Source organism: Dermacentor variabilis, chromosome 6, assembly GCF_050947875.1.
Source record: "Dermacentor variabilis isolate Ectoservices chromosome 6, ASM5094787v1, whole genome shotgun sequence".
NCBI classification, from domain to species: domain Eukaryota; kingdom Metazoa; phylum Arthropoda; class Arachnida; order Ixodida; family Ixodidae; genus Dermacentor; species Dermacentor variabilis.
The window spans coordinates 64,326,045-64,347,552 of NC_134573.1; the positions used below are offsets into that span (position 1 = coordinate 64,326,045).

The window sequence follows — 21,508 nt, forward strand, 5'->3', positions numbered from 1 at the left end:
TTGTTTGCATTGGAAAAAAGAATCGGAGTGCTCTATTTTGCTGCCTTTTGTTCTTCAGAGAGTTGGAAAAGGATGCCAAAGTAATGTATATCATTTACATATGCATAATCATGCTTCCCCTGCCTTCTGTTCAATACGCCTGCTGAGAGTTTTAGAATAGGGGTCCCAAAGAATTAGCGTCGAAGCCACTGCGCACGCGCGACACGCGAACTGCGTTTGGGTTTCGCGTCGGGCATGCTATTTCACTGATTTAATAGGAGCCAAAAAAAGTTGCCCCAAAAGATTTGCGTAAACAAACATGGCGGCACCCATCGAAGCGACGGCTTTAACCAATGCCTCCTTTACTATATGCCTGCCGCGTCGCTATTATTTTTCCATTGGAGCGGAGGTTCCTGTAGTTGAGGGTAGTCGCGGAGGGATGGCGCTCGCTGCCGACCCTACTTCCTGTTGCGCAGGTGGTGACGGTTAGGCTGGCGAGGAGGAAGTAAACTTTATTGCTCCACGAAGAGTAAGTCAGCGGTTAGGCCGGATGTCTTCATCTTCTATTGGTTGATGACGATCTCCGGTCTGCATGGTTGGCGCCCCTATTCCAGGGCAATACTGAGCGTGGCTACTCGTCGGGCGTGATCCACCGGCCTCCGTTGGAGGCTAGGGTTGCCGCTGGAGCGCACGGTCTCCCACTGCTCCGTACTCGAATTTTGTATTTTGTGGAATGCCCTATTCGTATTGCACTCCCATGTGATGTGATAGAGTGTGGGTATTGCGAGCACACGACCAATGGCTTGATTAGAGACCGCGAGTCCTACCTCCGGGATCGCAACAGACGCCGGTAAAAGCTCGGAGGCAAAGGAACGTGATTCCAGTTTGGAGCAGCCGCCGCAACTAGCGCTCGCAGCCGACCCTGGTTAGGGTGCCTCGTTTTTGCGCGCCCTTCTAGCACGGCGGTGGAGGGAAGCGCGCGAATCGAGGCACCCTAACCCTGGTGGAGAGGAGGAAAGAGGAGAGGGGCCGGAACATCTCAGCTCACGCGGAAAGCATCTTCTAAAGGAGGCATTGCTCTAACCTAGCACCAAACTAGGGAAAACTCGTGGTAACGCGTCAAGTTCGCAAGCTAGAAGTGACTGCGGTTATCGCTTTATCTGAACTAGCGTGTGTTAGGAAGACTGATTCATTAGACGCCGCTGATTCGGAATTTGATTGTGGATATTACGGCTTAGCTTGGCTGGTTGAGGCACGTAAAGTTGGTTGCGCAAAACTAAGGGTGACTAATTGTTTGCTGCTTACAGATTAACCTTTAAATTGTAAATATGAATACAGGAAATTCAAAATTACTATTATCATAAAATAGTATATTTTATTTAATTATTTCTAAGAGGTTTTCTTTCATGCCGTAGTGGCGCTGTCAGCGCAAGACGCTACCCTTTCTGCGGTAAAGCTAGGGAAACTATGGAGCATGTTTGATTAGAATGTGAAGACGTCTACGCAGCGGTCGAATTAGGCACCACTGGCCTCCTTGAAGCCCTTGGGTTCAGCGGGAGCAGTGGAAAACTAAACATGTCCGCAATAGGCATTACTAAGAGGCGATTGGAGGATTGGGGGACGAAAAGTGAGGAAACGACAAAAAACGGAGACGTACAAAAGCACAGTTAGCAATATGGGATCAGAAAATTTAGGTGTGAGAGTTCATAGTGTTTATTTTTTTATTGTTTAACTTAGGTAGGGCATTAGGCAGTATAATAGCAAGAGCTTGGTGGCCCGTTCCAAAGGAGACGCTCGTAACATCCATCCATCCAGCTATCCGCAAACGCAAAGCCCTATTCTAAATCTACTTCTGCGTGCCCCAACGCTAACACCCGCAAAGCTCTTTAGGGCCCCTATTCTAAAACTCTATACTATTGCATAAGGTATACCCTTACCAAGTGGATGACGTTACTTCTTCCCAGAATTTTCAAAAAAAAGGGGGGGATGGTGTTACATCGGGGTCTCGGTTTCGAGACCGAAACTTACTCGCCCTCAAGGGGCGCTGTGATAGCGACGCTGAGCCTATTTAAGGCGCCGCGCGTTCAATTAACTCGCAGCCTCGGTCCCCGTCTGCGCATTTCTTCAGGCTGCCGTCCCGGCGTGGCGATCGTGAAGGTCACGCCGACATAACATCAACGTTTTGCGACGCTGTCATAAAATCGGCAGTTGATGGTAGCGCTTGACCTTCTTCGTTATTCGTTTTTTTTTCTTTCTTGCTGTGTGTTCATCGTCACATTTCGCAGTGTTAGGAATATGCCAACTAGGTCCCTGAGAGTCCCCTAATATGTGCTTAACCTGGTGTGTTATTGGCCACCTGCAAAATATTACTATGGGGTGCGCGCATGTCGTACCGCTGGATCCTCCCGGTGTCCTTCGCAGGTCGTAGGGGTTGCGCGTCCTGCCATATAGCCTGTTGTTGGACTCCCACCACATGGCCAACTCGGAGACGTTCGTCACCGCCAGCGGGATGGCGCCCGCCGAGCGCAGCGCCGCCACGGCGTCCGCGTCACACTCGGCCAGCGTCCCTCGGCGGCTGCACAGTCCGGCGTCCAACGCAAGTCCTGTCACGGTGACGAGACAGAAAGAGAAAGTGAGCACTCGGTTGGACTGCAGCAACAACTATCGACCGCGTGCTCAGCCAGCAGACATTGCGCAAGCGTTTGCTCTGATTCGTGCTGAAGCTAGACGTTGATAGCAAACCGCGCACCATCACGCTTCCACCGCCACTGTTATAGGCGCTTAATCTCATGGGCTAGGTTGCTTCACTGACTGGAATGGTACCGGTGCTTTAGGGCCAAAGAACTAACGGTAGAGCTCTAAGGTAAGGCAGGCAGAGAAAGATGCGCAATAAAGATGGACGGTAGCTAACCAATATCAACATGGTTGGCTACTCTCCTATGAGGGAAAAAATAGCGGAGGAGAGAAAGAAAGGTGAAAAACTACACAGGGCCCATATTTCAAAGGGGGAGCAACTCTCTTTCTCTAAAGTAGCAGCCCTTTTAGACCATTCAGCATTAATACGAGTTGCCGAATCTATATAAGCACCTGAAGTTCTCTCATTCTACAGCTTGTAGAGTCTGACGGTGACCGCATGTCTCTGCGTTGGACAGTGTGCAAATGATGCGAAGACATGCGCGACTCTTTGTCTCGTATTGGCGCATTGCAAAAGCTGTGAATGCAGCGCCCACTTTGGAAGCACTAATGTTCACTCGGAAAATATCACACATGTGTACGACATTAAAAGAAAAATGTTCAGAAAAGCCAGACTGCATAAGCGTCCTATCGCTTGCTCTATGTAAAAAAAAAAAGTCGCTCTTTCGCTCGAAAGGCCAAGTATCGATAGCTACAGCAAAGCATTAAACTACACGGAGTAATGTTCGTAGCTTTATCGGCTGTATAAATTGATTTCTATATTCGCTATAATAAATAATCAGCCATGGTGTCACGCGCGCACGGGCAGACGGGTACGAACCTCAATCGATGACCACGAATCATCGCTATGACAACGCTGGCGTGATGAGCGCCAACGGAGGGAAGCCAATGTTTTTGCTGCCTCAGACTTCAATGCGTCTCTGAGACTGGAGATTGCGCGACCTCCGAGACCAGTTGCGGGGGAAGACTGAGCACATACAGCCGCCAGTCATGCAGCCGCCGGAGCTTACTTCCAAGATAGGGTGCGGGAGGTGTGCGCCCTCTGCAGCGCGAACATTCATGCGCAGCCACGGCCGCGTTAGCTAAAGAGTCCCGCTCACTTGCCCCCCCCCCCTGCCCGCGAGCACGCACTCACCCCACCACGCTGCGCGTACTTTATCACGTGACCAGCACCCAGGGCGTGCATCAAGCCACCATACTTTTTGGCTCACCCAATCACGCTTCCCCTAGCACTTACAGCATACGGCGCGCTGGGCGAGATAGAATCTTATCGCGCTTGGAGTTTATACGTAACCTCACGGCGACGAAGCCGGCCGGAATTCGCCTGGAGTATCGTACCAGATCAAAAATAGTCAAACTCAAAGAAGGCGTTTATATCACTTGAACATGCACACGCACAACAGCAACCGGGGCGCTAGAAAGTAAAGCTATTCCAAACTTTTCTATTCCAATTCTGCAATCAGCTATCCGCGATTGGTCAGAAACTTTTTTTAGACCACCCCCGCATCGCCCCCGTCTGTCACTCGACCTCACGAAAATCGCGATAGGTTCCCATATGGTATGACGTTACACACTGATTATGCATGATTGGACTGAACAAAACAAATAGTTATCTCTGATTCGATGCCTTTTCGCCATTAGACCTCGGCTATTGTTCAAAAGATTTAGGGCTGCACCCACTTCATCTGCCTGTCACGCGACCTCACGAAACCGCGAAAACTCGCCGCGTCAGCGTGACGTGCACGCGCTAAAAATGCATTAATATGCCGGACAAAACTGAATTTTTTTTATGAATAGTCGTAGGCTGCCCGTTCCGAAATGAATAAAAGATGGCTGCCGCCGATTGCTCAGGCACTGGTTATTCGCATCTGCCGGAGAGCATGGGTTTATTTGCGTACGATAAGTTTTTTGCGTGGCCCTGTAACGTTTTTGAGCACTTTCGGCACGTTTGCAACCTCGCTCTGCCAACTTTTCATTGCTGAGGATCCGTTTTAGCGGCTTCCTTAACATTCCGTTGCATGCCGCCACGATTTTCAACCAGCCACCGCAAGCTAAGCAAAGGAAAGTGTACCAATCGCAAACGCCGTTACAACCCTCTTCACCCGGTTATCGACTTTCAGTGCACTGGCTCGGCCTCATCACATCCCTCTCCACTTGAGCGTTCTCCTCGCCTCTTCTCAGTCAATTAGATAAGACAAGCCGCTAAGGGTAGGCAATGTTATTCGTTTTTAAAGCAAACAAAAGCGACTTCCTATAAACGAAGAGAGAGTTTGCTTGGTGCGTTCGGACAACCCTCCGGGTCAACGCCCGATGCTAGCGTCTGCGGTTACGCAAACTTCCCGTCAGGAGATTTGAATAAAAACATTGGAATAGTTTTACGTTTAGGGCCCCAGAATGCGTAACTTGCAGACTTAATCGTTACAATAGTGTAAATGTAGACAGCAGAAGCTTGATGTGGGCGAGTTGGCTTTGCATACTTGAAGAAAAGAGCGCTACGAAGACGCGGGCTAAAAGAGGAACATGTACGACGGACAAGGCGCTACTTCCAACTAAATGTTTTTTTGAAGAAACAGGCTTTTAAATAAATACGACCTAGAATGGCCCATCGTGACATCCCGACCTCCCTATTTCATTAGAAATGCTATTTCTTTTTCGGTAAGCGTCACTGAAGCGCAGCTAACGCAGATCAAACAGGCAAGAGAGGGCCCTAACACAAAAAAAGCCATTTGATAGGAAGAGAGAACATGTCATTCCTTATTGGCACAGGGTGTCCCACAACCTCAAGAAGGTGGCACAAAGGCACAGTGCTAATCTTTTCTTCAGTGCACCGTGTAAGTTGGCCAAGATATGCCCTATGCTGACAAAGGCAAAACCAGAACCATGCGTTAAGGAGCATGCAGCGCAGTACACGGCTTGCAAAAGTAATGTCGTATATGAGATACCCCTAAGTTACCAAGAGGTTTATATGGGTCAAAACCGGACGGTGTTTTAATGAAAGGGCGCGTGAGCATAATTGGGCCGTAAATAACAATGCGGGGGGCCATCTGGCAGAACACTGTGAATGTCACAATTGCCGCCCGTATCTTCGTGACACCAGGTTTCTGGCACGGTCTAGAGATAGACTAGAACGCGAGATATTAAAAGCTTTCTACATAGCCAAGGCCGAAGGCACGTGCATTAGCTGCCCTTCAGTGGCGCTTACCGAAAAAGAGATAGCATTTCTAATGAGATTGGGAGGTCGGGATGTCACGATGGGCCATTCTAGGTTGTATCTATTTAAAAGCCTGTTTCTTCAAAAAACATTTAGTTGGAACTAGCGCCTTGTCCGTCGCACATGTTCCTCTTTTAGTCCGCGTCTTCGTAGCGCTCTTTTCTTCAAGTAAATGTAGACGATTGGTAGCTTAATAAGCGATAAGGAACAATTTAAACAAAAAGAAAAGAGTATATACCCATGGAGATACATGGGGCTCCATAAGATATGCGTGGGAAAAGCGCATAGTATGGTTGGACCAACTGCAATTCGGGGGTTGGTTAAACTGAAATTGGGAGGCGGTGCGAACATCTGACAATTGTCTACTAAAGCCTAAGCACTATTTGCCACCAGAAAGGCCATGGGTAGATGCACATAAGCTAGGAAAAGCAAGCAGGAGAGAAACAATGCTTCCGCATTAGAAGACAATTCTCAAAGTTTCTGTAGCTTTTTAAGAGGGTGCACTGACATGTGTACTTGTCTATTTATCTCCGGTGAACGCTTTTCATCGATAACAAATGTTAAGCGTAATCACTCGACGCAGCATACGCCTATATGTAGCGGTAGTTTCTCGAATGTTATTAATAGCTCAGCCCGTTGTCTGTTGTCATCGAAACTTGTGTATTCTGATTGTATGCGCCACATACGAATTGTGTAGTAGTGTCTTAAAGGCACGTGGGCACCTGTAAAGGCACTGCAAAAGCCGACGCGCTTGCCCCGCAGATGAGATTACAACGACCGCGGATTGTGCTCGCCGCTATCGCTGTGCTTTTAGTGGAACTTGCTTTTCTGCGCACAGGTTCGCCGAATAAAGTTAGTTTCGTGATTCAGTTCTTGCTACGGCGTTTTTCAACGTCACTGCAACGTAACAACAAACACAGACAGGCTTAAGAGAAAAAAAAGGCTTGTATTTACAGCAGATCAAAAAAGTTGGCGCGAGGAAAGAACTTCACAGAAGGAAGTTGATACACAACTGTACGTTAGTCATCGCTCATACTCGACAATGCGCACATTGTATCCGACGCGCGCGCTTTAGAAGTTGCGTCATCTGTGTGAATTGCCAAAATAGGACCAAGCGATCAGATACTTGTTCTTAGCCGTCGAACATGCGTGTGAACAACCAGGCATTATTCTCCATACGTCCTTAAAGCACAAACCTATCTCAGCGAGGTCAGCGCGCATTCGGACCTGGCCTGGCGGTACCGTGAAGCGGTTTTATGGTCTACTCAGGTCGCGAACATAAGTTCCAGTTCTAGGCAGAAAATAAGCACACAATATTCAACGCCAACTCATTAGCATACGTTTTAATGCGAGAGCAATTATATGGATACTCCAGGTGCGTTTCTGTCGTCGCCGTCGCCGTGATGTTCCATGTAACGTCTAAGGGCGATAACATGGTCATCGCGCGCCGCGTCTTCTTTCACTCAGATGTACGAGTGAACGCGTGTGAGAGGGTGAGCCGACAATGGCGGCTCAATGGCGCGCCGCGCTTTCTCACTACAGTGTTGACAGTGTTTCCGCGCTCATCAAGTGAGATGTGTTCACGTTTGCTTGTACGCTGTTGATACCATGCTTGTTAATTTAGTAAGCGAATGTTTAGCAGTTCACACGGCCGATAAAACTACTATGATTACTTCGTATGGCTGCCTACTAATTTGATATCGCAATCGATACTTGGCCTTCCGGGCGATACGCCTTTTGAGCTTGCAGAGAAGCTGTCTTTGCGAACGCTCCTGCACTTTCCTTACAGTGGCTGCTGAGTGCTGCTCGATGCTGCTGCCGTCTTGCCGAATAGCTCATATAAAAAAATGAGACAGATCCCACGCACTGTGGGAATCGATGTCATGCGAAGTATTTTGCTGATAGCTGGCTACTCAGCATTGTTTTGGGTTGCACAGTGTCTTACTAGGTAGACCAACATGTTTTTTTAAGACGAACAGCCATATTTCAGGTGGAAGCGCGTGCGTGACGACAGCAGCAAGAGGATGATAACGAAGGCGACGATGATTGCGTGACGCCGACTTTTGGCATTCGATGCGAGCTTACGACATGCTGAGTGTTGGGTTCTACATGTTTACTGCACGAGCGTAGGCGTGAAAAGTGCGGATTGTGTCGTCATCTGACACTACATGTTATACGATCGTATGTATTTATGGATATCTGATGTACTGTATGTTAAAGCGACGACGAAATTAACGCTCCAGGCGATGGAACATCAAAACCTGTTCCACCTCTTCGATGAAGGCAGTACAGCGTCGCACAAATTCTACGTAGCGTTTGTTGCTACGAGTAATGCGATGAGCAATGCAGGCCGATCCCATAGATATTGCATTCGAGCACAGTGTCTAAAAGCACGAACTACCACGAGGAAAGAACGTGAGAAACTGGCACGGGACGCAGCGGCCGTTCATCTCAAGGAGCCAGTCGGCTTTCGCGCGAGGGTATGCGTGCTATAGAGGCGTAGACCGGTCGATGACTAAGCAACCATGCCATTTGCCATGACACCGCTTCTGGGCCTACTTAACATTTGGTTGGCTAGGATGGCCGATCGTCAAGCAGTTAGTTCTACAAGTAGAATGGTTTAATAGTTAACTCCAAGAACCAAAACTGGATTGGCTTCCTAACTTTGAAGGACTATGCACATGCTAAAGTTGTGATTGCTTCCGTTCTCAGCCCGTGCTGGCCTGCTGTGTCTATGTACTGTATATCTGTGTAATCCGAATAAAAAAAAGAAACAATCTTGGCCTAGTGTTCAAAGCATTGGGCGGCTTCGCCCGAAGGCAGACGTTCGATCTTCCTGCCAGTCACGCATTTTTTTTTACAAAGGTCCCAAGTGAAGCGGCCCAGGAAATACCTACCGACCTACCACGATGGGCCTTGAATGGGGCAAATAATGCTTCACAATAAAATTTGATTGTGTTCCCGATAGTAGCATCCCCATGACCGCAAGACTGCACGACCGCAAGACCAGAATCGCACGTGTCACTTTGGGTAGCAGGAGTGCGCGAGGCACATGCGCATGCGGTAGTTCTCCTTTACTCAAAAGACGCAGGAATGATAGAGGCAAATTTATAGCGTTTCATTAACGGGTTCACGAAAGCCTCGCTTCACATCGATCCGAAAATATGCGTTGGAGCTGCATGTTTTTTTTTTTTTTTTACCACCAGTTCTCTCTTACCGGGTTCCCACTCAAGGTGAGGTCACAACGTGCCTCGCGCAATGGGAATTTCGCAAGCGCTCTTTACGTTAAGACGGCAACACTTGGATGGAAACACGCACAAACGCTCGCCAGGCATTCTTCGGGGACCTCATGATGTCCTCCGCATACACTCTTAAAAACTTTTACATCATTAAGTGTGCTGTTCTGTACTATGGCCACAAATGCAAAAGAAGTAATGTAAATGAAAGTGAGGTCGAAGTGTTGCTGTGATAAAGGAAGCCGCAGTCGAAAACCGGGTATTAATTATGACCAAAGTGCGCACAAAAAAAAAACACTGACCCAGCAATTTTACAGTGTATCTAATAAAATTTACGCCCTCCGTGGCAGTCCAGTGGCAATGGCCTTGCAGCTTGAGGTTCCGGGCTCGATCCCCATCGCGGTAGCCGAATCTTGATGGGGTGATATGCAAAAGCGCTCCTGGTTTAGATGTGCGCAAAGAACCACAGTATTCAACATTAATTCTGAGTCACCCACTGCGGTTTTCTTCGTTATGAGATCGTGTTTTCGCCATGTGACAACTGAGAATTTAATTTTTTCTTTAGCTATTTCGGACCAATTTTCGTGGACGTTGGCGGAGCTAGCACAACGAAGACCGGGAAGGCAAGCGGAGAGCGAAAGTTCAACTGCGGTGGAGAGGAAGAAGGACGCACCTGATTGTTTGGCGCACGCAAAGGAAGGAGAATGTCAGGATGGCGTATACGAACTGCGAGCGCCCCATCCGCAACAGACGCGTGCGAGACGGCTTGACGGATAGCCTTTGCAACGAAGTTGCAGTGAGGATACTAGCGATAGTGGGGCTTACTACGAAGTTTCAAACCGGCTGCTGTGCTTACAAAAAATGACACTAGGTTGTGTCGCCGTATCATTGGTCTTTTTTTTTTTTAATGCGAGGGTAAATGACTCAGGGGATACAGGGGTATGGGATGGGGGTGAATAAGGATGATTAAACGAATGAAAAGAAATATGCTGACCATTGGTCTTTGTGTTTGGCAGCGAGCTAGCGACTTCGTGTGTCAACTGACACGCCCAGAAGCTTTTGTGATATGGTACGCGGCATGCAGGGGGGCGGGTTACTCAAGAAAGGTATCGCTTAGTTTGGCAGTCATCATTGTAGGTTTCGGCCTCACTTTACGAAACGTTCCTTTGTGTTAGCTGGACACTGTATAAATGAAGGAGAGCCAATTGCCTTTGACGCCCAGCAGGTCCTTGGCGGTGAAAGGGACCCCCAGAAGCGGCTTGCTTGCCAGCAGGGCCTCGGATCCCTTGCTGCCGCGCTGGGCGACGGTATCGCGCACCAACTTGTCCACACGGCGTGCCTCGTCCAGGGCCTCGCTCATACGCTCGTCTACCACGGCGCCCAACTGCGGCTCGATGGCACCGATGCGCGCGCAGAAGGCGCCGACGACTGCCTCGCTGCTCACCTGCACCACCAGAGCGCGAGGGGCAAGGGACGGTGAACACGTGGTGGGAAGGGGGGGGGGGGTAGCATAGAAACACTTCAAATATGTTCTACAGAACAGGACAGACAGACAGATAGATGGACAGATAAGTGTGAGGGAGCGACTGAGTTACTGGTTTTGCACTTAACGTATGGTGCTATCACGGGCGCTTCTCTTAATCTTCCGCTCACCTTTTTTTCTTGCCCCAGTGCAGGGTAGCCAAACGGGCGCTGTCGTGGTTCCCGCCTTTCAGTTATTTATTTATTTCTCTCTCTCTCTCTCTCTCTTCAAGTAGCTGTTAAAGGGCCTCTAAGGGCAAGCAGCGGGCGATGATGGAATGGCAAAATTGCTTTAGCGTTTGCATTGTCGAGGAAAAAATTATGACTTCACTAGAATTGTCTAGGTATACGTAAGCATCGTACCACTTGCTCATTTCTACGTCATTACCGATCTTATCGCACTTGATCCGACCAGTATAAACCCTTAGAAACCATCTTCGGTCTTTATCACTTCCCTAACTTCAAAATTGACCAGCCCATGTTAACCCGGCACAGCTTCATTTTTAGTCTTCCCGTAAACACCCAATGCGAGGCGTCCCACTGACCTTTAGTTGCCATCGAGTCCTGATTGTACCCCTGATTTGAAGCAAACAACCGCATTTCCAAACGTAGTTCCTGGAGCCATTACACCTTTCCACATACCCTGAAGCAACTCGTACCTATCGTGACCACACAGCGCGCTGTGTATCATTATGGCGACATTTCAGTTCCCTTTTCTGTTATAGTTTTTTTCCTGTGTTTCCACATATTTATTGCATTCGTTTATCCATATACCAAAGTATTTATATTCTTTTACCCGAGGTATTTCCTGGCATTGAATTGACACTGTCTGTTCATTGTTTTCATTGAATATCATACCTCCTGATTTCTAACGCTAAATTTCAGACCTCAGTTCTCGCCTTCTTGTCCACAGATAATAGCCAGACGTTGCATATCCCTTTGCTTGTTAGCTGGCAACACTATGTCGTCCGCATAAAACAAACCTGGAAGTTTACTGCTCTACTACTCTAGCTGCCTGTTTGTATGAGAAATTAAACCCGATATTACTCCCCTCTAGCGCCCTTTCCATCCTCACCATGTACATCATAAACAGCTGTGGGGATAAAGGGCGCCCCTGCCTCAGTCCCTTGTTGATATCAAATTTCTCTTCGCTCCTCCTTCCTTCCCATTTAACGCAAACGGTATTTTCAAGGTAAATCTCTCTCAAAAGCTGTAGACAATCGTTACCTACGCATTCCTCTTCGAGAATATCCCACAAAATGTTGCCGTCTACGTTGTCATACGTTCATATAATATCTAAAAAGTCCACATATAACGGTCTGCTTTCTATTCTTGATATTTCAATACACTGAGTAACAACAAATAAGTTATCATCCTAACGCCTACCTATTCTGAAGCCATTCTGAAATTCTCCCAAAATGCCATTATTCTCTGCCTATGCTTGAAGCTTTAATTTGATTGCCTGTATTGCTAGTCTGTGTATTACCGATACAGTACCAGTGGAACCCACGATGATAATGGAAGAGAAAATAGTCTAGAGGAATTCGAAATCCCAAAGGTAACGCCGGAAGAAGTAAAGAAAGCCTTGGGAGATATGCAAAGGGGGAAGGCAGCTGGGGAGGTTCAGGTAACAGCGGATTTGTTGAAGGATGGTGGGCAGATTGTTCTAGAGAAACTGGCCACCCTGTATACGCAATGCCTCATGACCTCGAGCGAGCCGGAATCTTGGAAGAACGCTAACATAATCCTAATCCATAAGAAAGGGGACGCCAAAGACTTGAAAAATTATAGACCGCTCAGCTTACTGTCCGTTGCCTACAAACTATTTACTAAGGTAATCGCAAATAGAATCAGGAACAACTTAGACTTCTGTCAAGCAAAGGATCAGGCAGGATTCCGTAAAGGCTACTCAACAATAGATCATATGATCACACTATCAATCAGGTGATAGAGAAATGTGCGGAATATAACCAACCCTTATATATAGCTTTCATTGATTACGAGAAAGCGTTTGATTCTGTCGAAACCTCAGCAGTCATGGAGGCATTACAGAATCCGGGTGTAGACGAGCCGTATGTAAAACTACTGAAAGATATATCTATAGCGGCTCCACAGCCAACGTAGTCCTCCATAAAGAAAGCAACAAAATCACAATAAAGAAAGGCGTCAGGCAGGGAGATACGATCTCTCCAATGCTATTCACAGCGTGTTTACAGGAGGCATTCAGAGACCTGGATTGGGAAGAATTGGGGATAGAAGTTAATGGAGAATACCTTCGTAACTTGCGATTCGCTGACAATATTGCCTTGCTTAGTAACTCAGGTGACCAATTGCAATGCATGCTCACTGACCTGGAGAGGAAAAGCAGAAGAGTGGGTCTAAAAATTAATCTGCAGAAAACTAAAGTAATGTTTAACAGTCTCGGAAGAGAACAGCAATTTACAATAGGCAGCGAGGCACTGGAAGTCGTAAGGGAATACATCTACTTAGGGCAGGTAGTGACGACGGGCCGGATCAAGAGACGGAAATAATCAGAAGAATAAGAATGGGCTGGGGTGCGTTTGACAGGCATTCTCAGATCATGAACAGCAGGTTGCCATTATCCCTCAAGAGAAAAGTGTATAATAGCTGTGTCTTACCAGTACTCACCTACAGGGCAGAAACCTGGAGGCTTACGAAAAGGGTTCTACTCGAATTGAGGACGACGCAACGAGCTATGGAAAGAAGAATGATAGGTGTAACATTAAGGGATAAGAAAAGAGCAGATTGAATGAGGGAACAAACGCGAGTTAATGACATTTTAGTTGAAATCAAGAAAAAGAAATCGGCATGGGCAGGACATGTAATGAGGAGGGAAGATAACCGATGGTCATTAAGGGTTACGGACTGGATCCCAAGGGAAGGGAAGCGTAGCAGGGGGCGGCAGAAAGTTAGGTGGGCGGATGAGATTAAGAAGTTTGCAGGGATGGCATGGCCACAATTAGTACATGACCGGGGTTGTTGGAGAAGTATGAGAGAGGCCTTTGCCCTGCAGAGGGCGTAACCAGGCTGATGATGATGATGATGATGATGATGATGGTGATGATGATGATGATGATGATGATGATGATGATGATGATGATGATGATGATGATGATGATGATGATGATGATGATGTATTACCGATGTAATGGTCAGCGGTCTATACGAGTGAATTCTCTCTTTCTCCCGCTTACCTTTATAAATTAAATTCATTCTACTTTGTCGTCAACTGTCTGGTACTCGTCTATCTTTTTGAAGTTTTTTCCACTGTTTTCACCAAAGCTTCTTTACTTTTTGGTCTTAGTTCATTAATCAGCCTAACAGGAACCTTGTCTGACCCTGTGGCTGTGCGCTCATGAATTTTCTCTTCGGCTTTCTTTGATCCAGTTCAAATTTGTCAGCACCATCTGATTCTCTTTCATGCTCTTATTTTTTTCAAATACAACCTCGTCATTGCCTTGGAAAGATTAGGATGTTATGTTTCGGACGTAATTTAAAGCCGTTTCCCCTTCCGGTTTGTTTCCATCTTCGTCTATGATATGTTGTTTTATAGTTGTTGACTTCCTGCCTAATAATTTCATGTGGTTCCAAAATATTCTATGTGCGGCCTTCTTTTTCTCATGTATTTCTGACAACCAACGTTCGCTTTGACCTTTTATTTTTGCTTGAACCAGTACTTGAACCATAGATTTTTTTTGTACCAGTTTATTTCCCATTTCCTGGCTTCGTCAACATGCGGCAAATGCGCTTTTTTTGTTTTGCGTGCAAGTGTTCTCGGGATGCTTTCTGTCGATCGGCGATCGCTTCTCGTATCTCCTTGTTCCACCAGCTTTTCGGTTCCTTTTTTTTTCCTTTCCAACGAGAATGTTGTTTCTCTTTTCGTATTTCTGTGGTTATTACATTTAGAAGCTCACTATATTCCATACTCTTTACTTTTCCATTTGCCAAGTTTTCCCTCGACTCTGGTGACCATATTTGTTACTTTCTTAGCGTCCAAACTTGAACTGGCCATTTTTCAGTCCTTGCTGTCTTTCCCAACTACATATCCCATCTTCAATATTATGCGTTTATGGTTGCTCCCTATGTTGCTATATCCTTCCTCGTCAATGTCCTTTTCTCTCAACTTATCCTGAATTCCTTCTGTCATCAGACAGTAATCAATGGTCCATGGCCGGTTTCCCACTTCCCACATGGTCTGCCCGTCACACTTAGGCCCTGTGTTCACGGTAAGGAGGTTATGTTGCTCACGAAGAGCTAACATTGACTTCCCTTTGTTGTCGGTGTAGTCATCTAGATCCTGTATGTGGGCATTCATGTGGCGTAATAGGATAATTTTGACATCATTCCCAGAACCCTTAATAGCGGCACTTAGGCATTCCACTAGCCCTTGATTCTTCTCTCTACAATTATTTCCGGTCCACAAATACGTCACGCCCAGCCCAGTTTTCATTCCACTTATTCTACACATAACCAAAGATGCGCTTGACATTTTCAATTTACTCTTTTCCATTTCGTTCCCTGATGGATGAGCATTCCGACTCCCCCTCCCTTTGTTTCCGATTTAGTTCTGTGACAGCCTTCTCAAACAAAATTCTCAGTCACTGGCGGCTCTTCCAATTCTCTAAGGTTCGTTTCTGTAACTGCTTACACACCTCTATCCTCTATTGAACTGCTCCTCAATATCTGCCCACTTTTCCTTTCTTCTGGCGTCCTGCATGTTTATGTAGCCTATTGCAGGGCGAAGCGTCGAGGCGAAGCGTCGCGGAGAAAGAGGGTAGGCGACGAGCGTCTCATTTCAGGTATCGCCAGACATTTGTGCGCAGGCGCGAATACAAGCGGGCGCGAGTGAGAAAATCTTGAGGCTGTTGCTCCGTATGTCTGACTTTGCCTAGGTGCTCGGAGAAGTTACTTTGTTCGTTTTGTATGCGTTTGTCTCTGGGCATGCCGGAATGGCGCTGTGGGGCCATTGCCCGTGCGCGAGTGTGTCTACGCTCCGACGCTGGCTGCCAGCGCGGTGAACCAGGTGAAGCAGTGGGCATTGCCGCCCCAATTTGTGATACGAACACGCAACACTTGCATTGCGGCGTATACGAGGCAGGTGAAGCAGCTTGAAATACTTCAGTAAACGCTGTGCAAAGCTGTGGAAGGGTTGTGAGCACGACTTTGAAAACGCTACCCTCGCTCTCGTAATCTGCGTCGCTCCCTTTGCAACGAGGCTGAAAGCATTCATGCGGATAGTGGACACGACGCCAAAGCGAAAAGAAAGAAGGCGGCAAGATGATAGAGCCATGTGTTGAGGCCACAACAATAGCGACGACACGGTAAGTGTTTGTTGCAATTCAAAGTTCATATTTCCGACCAGGTAAGACTTACGCTGCGAACGTACGTTATGCTGTGCGCGCACTTTTCTAAAATAATTCGGTGCATACAGAGTGACTGAGCACATGCGATACGGAATGAGAAGCACGTATATATTTGCAAATGTGCGTCCATCAGTCTTTACACCATACTTACAACCATAAACATTTGCTGCTGCCATTCACAAGGCTTTGCATTCGCGTGAAGAGCAAGAGGGTACGCTATCAATAAAAAAAAAGCGCGTGGCCAACAGATACTTGTCTCGTCACTTATTGGCATAAACACAGAAAGGGCTCTACTAAAACACAGGGCTTCCTGTGATTGGAGACTTAACGGTTCTTTTGTCGCTGCGATTCCTAAATTGCATATGTGTGACACGGTGAAACATACGTGTATAGCAGTGAGGCGAAGTGAGCATTTGCGCGCGTACGAAATGTAAGTAACATATTATTATCTGGGATTGCCACCTGAGGTTCCGCGGTGAAACATGCATTGTATTGCAGTTTAGAGAAGTGAGAATTGGCGCTCGTACTAAGTGTAAGCAACATTATTTACTCAGGTGCCCAACCGACGCCTCCCCGGAGAAGCATACGGTGTATCGCAGTGAAGCGAAGTGAGAATTTGCGTGGAGGCCTCAGGTGAGTACCTGAGATAATAAAGGCGGGAAACGTGGCTCAGTGCGGTTTCATTTTTTTATGATAGGTTCCTTTAATTTTGTACGCGCTCAAAGTCTCACTTCGCTTCACTGCAATGCACCATGCTTCACCGTGGAGACCTCGGGTGAGCACCTGAGATAATAATATCAGTAATAAGTTGGTTACACTTAGTACGCAAGCAAATTCTCTCTTCGCTTCACTGCAATGCACTGTATGCTTCACTGCGGACTCATTACGTGGGCAACAGAGATAAAAAAATCACTGCCGAAGCACTCCGCACTAATGCGTAACCAGCGAAGCTGAAACGTGCGGCCCCGGTGTTTATCACTGGTCTTATCCCGACAGTTCATTAAACAACGGCTTGATAGGCTGCCGGATCCTCGGTACGCAGTTGCTACTTGCGCTGTGCTGCACGAACCTGGTCAAGTGCCCGGGTTGCAGCATCGGAACGGCGTAGACGAGCTCGTTCCCGGTTCTGCTCGTGGCGACGTGTGGTCATACGTACTCCTTCTGTCCCTTTGGGAACCGGAGAGAAACTGCTGCGCGCGCGCTCAGCTGTCATGGAGTGCAAGGACGTCACTACTGGCGCAGCCAATCGCGCGCCCCTTTTTTTTTTCACACATGCGCATGGGTCTGCGCCGCAGCAGTTTTTGGCGCACATGCGATGGACGCACGAATCGGCTAACCATATACAGCTTCGATGTAATAATAATGTGTTGCTTACACTTAGTGCACACGCGCTTTCTCACTTGCTTCACTGCAATACACTGTACGCTTCAGTGAGGAGTCTTCAAGTGGGCATTTCAGGTAATAGTAATAATATGTTGCTTACACAGTGCGCACGCAAATTCTCACTTCGCCTCACTGCAATACACTATGCTTCGCCGCATGACAAAAATGCATTGCATTGAAGCCATGAGAAATAACCGTTTTGCTTTTTCCATTCTTCTTATTTATTCTAATAAGTGACGAGACAATTAACTGTTGGCCACGTGCTTTTCCTTTAATGATAGCGTACCGTCCTGCCCTTCATCCGAATGCAAAGCCTTGCGAATGGCAGCAGGAAGTGTTTATGGTTTGAAGCATGGTTTGAAAGGCTTATGGACGCACATTCGCAGATAAATGCGTGCTTCTCATTCCATATCGCATGTGCTCAGTCACTCTGTATGCACCTAATTATTTTACAAAAGTGCGCGCAACGCATAACGTTTGCAGCGTAAGTCTCACATCGTCGGAAATATGCACTTTCAACTGCAACAAACACGTACCGTGTCATCGTTATTGTTATGGTCTCAACCATTGTTCCATCATTCTGCCTTCTTCTTCCTTTTCGCTGTGGCGTTGTGTCCACTATCCGCATGAATGCTTTCAGCCTCGTTGCAAAAGGGAGCGACGCAGTTTTCGGGAGCGAGGGTAGCGTTTTCAAAGTCGTGCTCACAACCCCTGCTCAGCGTTGCACAACGTTCCTTGAAGTATCTCAAGTTGCTTCACCTGCCTCGGATACGCCGCAATGCAAGTATTGCGTGTTCCTACCAGCAAATGGGGCTTCATCTGGTTCACCGCGCCGGCAGCCAGCGCGGCAGCGTAAACAAACTCGCGCATGGGCAAGGCCAGCGCGCGCAATCTCGCCAACGATCATCCACGCCATCGCAATGCTCCAGCATCATCCAAGGAGACGAACGAGATAAACTTGTGGATGACGCACGGCATCAACAGACCGACACGCGACCTCACACCGCAATGCCGGCACGGCTAGGGACATACGCATGAAAAACGAGCAAAAAAACCTCTCCGTAGTGCCTAGGCAAAGTCAGACATTCAAAGAGCAAATGCATCCAGATTTTATCTCTCGCGCCCACTCTTACTCTCGCCTGTATACAAACAGCAAGCGATTCCTGAAATGAGACGCGCATGGAGGCGCCTTGCGCTGACCTTCTCTGCCAATTGCTACGGGTTCAGTGTGCGGAATGGACGTACCGGGTTCGTCTCGTGATATCAGCCCTGCGCGTTGTATGCTCTATGTGGGAAGCGAAAGCGCGCGACGGTGAAGCGAGATGGCGGCTCAATCTCGCGCGCTCAAGGCAGAAAGCGGGGGGTGGGGCGGAAGCGCGCCGTCTTCCGTCGCACTCAAAGCACCGAGATGATGGGAGGGAGGGTGTTCTACTTCGGCGGATGCTGCGTGTATGGCGCAGCCGCGCGAGCCTTATCTTGAAAGCGATCTGCGGTTCGGACAGAGTGTGGGCGCCTAGGTGCACCGATGGCCGATAACTTCATGTGCGCTATAGCACACCGCCTGTGGGATCATTCCCCACCTGCGGCAAGTTACTTCCTCATCCACGTTCATTTCCATTATTTTATCGTTTCTTATTTATATCATTTATTAAGCGCAAGTAATTTCCCCTATGTTGTCCTTCGTCTGAGTGTTTGTTGGCTTCTTATAATAATGACTGAAATGACTTGTAATGACTACTGATGACTATGATATGACCAACATGTCTAACGACGGCTTATAATGACCAAAATTGAATAAAAATGACTAAAAATCCTTAGTAGTGAGCAGAAATGACTAATAATGACTGAAATGACTTGTAATGACTAGTAATGACTACGGAATGGCCAATATGTCTAGTGACAACGTGTAACGACTACAATTCATTAGAAATGACTAAAAATGCGTAGTAATGACCAGTAATGACGAATAATGACTGAAACGACTTGTAATGACTACTAATGACTATGATATGACCACCATGTCTAACGACAGCTTGTAGTAACCACAACTGATTACAAATGACTAAGAGTGTTTAATAGTGAGCAGTAATGACTAAAAGAAGGAAGAGCAAGATACGAGGAGGAAGAGTAGGCTTTTGCCGTTCACGTCTTACGAGAGATCTTAACAGACCCTGTAATTTTTCACTCAAAAGGGGACCACTCAAATATGCTTCTGAATATACACGGACAGCAGCATACGAAGAGCGTGATACGAGTGAAGGTACGAGTAGAGGCCCGGTCTCTACTACGGCCCGTACTGCTCCCCCTGGAGAATCAGTGATGACATTTTGAAGGTAGAGCGCCGTAAGGCGTGAGAGAGGTGTGATCTCACATGAGTGACTCATTGCGAGCGCCGCAGGCGCGAGGAAGTCTGTTTGACGTACCTTTAGCTTCTGTAATTCGGGCACATCCGACGTGCGCTTAGACAAAGCGATCACCATAAGAGGCGTCAGTACCTGCTGCTCCCCATGATTTAGCGCGCCGACAGCCAGTGTCAGAGCGTAAACAAACTCAACCCCACTTCGCTATGCTAGTACGCCTAGGGACAAACGCATCCAAAACGAGCAAAGAAACTTCTCCTCCTTAGTACCTATGCAAAGTCACATATTCAAGGAGCCAAAGCCCCCAGATTTTCTCGTTCACATCCGCTCACTCGCGCGTTTTCTCTCTCACACCCGCTCTTACTCGCGCCTGCGCATAGAACGTCGGACGACTCCTGAAATGCCACGCCCAGCTGTGCTGCCTAGCAATCGTGAAGTCCCCACCGTGACCCCCCTGCAGAAACGGCGCCAAAAAAGTGGCTGGAGTCGGGGAAATGGGAACACGACATATGCGTTGCAACTACACCGTAAATGTTTTGCACCAATTACCTGTGATGTCACGAATTTAGACAGTGTCTGCTTGGTTATAGTTAAATGGTTATCTCATAAACACGGACGGCATTGGATTCTTAAAGAACCGAAGACTTAACATAGCGAATTTGTACAACTTTCCTTGCATCAAAACGCCTCAAATTCGAGGACATACTTTTCTATGGTTCACGTCAGATTAATGTAAAGGCGCGGGCATCTCGGCGCGAAATTCCAATACATGGTGTCTCAGCTAAACGTAACCAAGGTGTCAAAAATGACGAAGTTTGCTAATGAGCTGAAACGAACTCGGTGTTGAGGATCGCTCGACCTGGTCAGCGGTATTTTTGCTTTCTTTTTGCAAAGTCAAATAATTAGTATAAACGGATTGCCTTACCTTTTAAATATTGGTTTCAGCAAGAAACAGCTTTTATGAAAGTTGCAGGCCATATTTAAAAGTGGCCGACTGAAGTGTTTGAAACTAAGTACCGTTGATGGAGCTTTCTTATACTTGCCCTTAAAAACGCCCGCGAAATAGCAAAACAACCGCGTGATAGCGCCACTATTTCAGCGCTCCCAGACGACCGATCAGGAAAGGACAAGTTCTTGTCTACGCAGCGCTGTCTGTGACAGGCTTGGCGTTTGCAGTGGCCGCAGGGAAAGCGCAGCTGCTTGCGTGACATGAAAAGCAAGCGGGCGCCGCTTCTATAGGAAGCAAAGCCTGGCCCACATCGAACCTTTTTGCACGCGAGAACGCGCGTCGCATGACAGGCGCGCGGCTGTGCCATCGAATTGCGCCGTTGTGGGAGCAAGAAGCGGGCGCGGAAAGTGTCTATGACAGCACCACTTGGACGGCATGGCCGCGCGCATTGCTTCTGGAAAAAAAAAATAAAAAAAGACTACATCCGGGCCAGGTTTAAATTTTGACGGTGAAGAATGGAACAAAATGGCTTTATTTCCCGATTCCAAAGATAGCCGCCAGGACAAGAGGCTACAAACCGAACATGAAATAAAACATTATGGTATTTAGAGGAAAACAAAATACGAAAGAGCAACGGCATCCGGTTCTTTAGGTACGCTGCTATCGTGGGGCAGCAACTTCACAACAGAAGCGGTAGCACGCGTCATGAAGCACATGCGCTGTGTATATACGTATACTCTCTTTGAAATAAATCCTGACGAGCGCCTCACTTCAGTCTTTCCACATTAGAA

General features: G+C 47.4%; 1 protein-coding gene across 1 annotated transcript in view; it reads right to left on the bottom strand.

The window, feature by feature from the left end:
• LOC142586160 (fatty-acid amide hydrolase 2-A-like) overlaps positions 1-21,508 on the bottom strand; it is a 102,926-nt gene that overhangs the window by 46,391 nt on the left and 35,027 nt on the right. The window contains exons 3-5 of the mRNA XM_075697412.1: positions 10,330-10,564; positions 9,457-9,560; positions 2,373-2,628 (exon numbers count right to left, since the gene is read on the bottom strand). Coding sequence (XP_075553527.1) covers positions 2,373-2,628; positions 9,457-9,560; positions 10,330-10,564 — 595 coding nt within the window. The remainder of the gene's footprint in view (positions 1-2,372; positions 2,629-9,456; positions 9,561-10,329; positions 10,565-21,508) is intronic.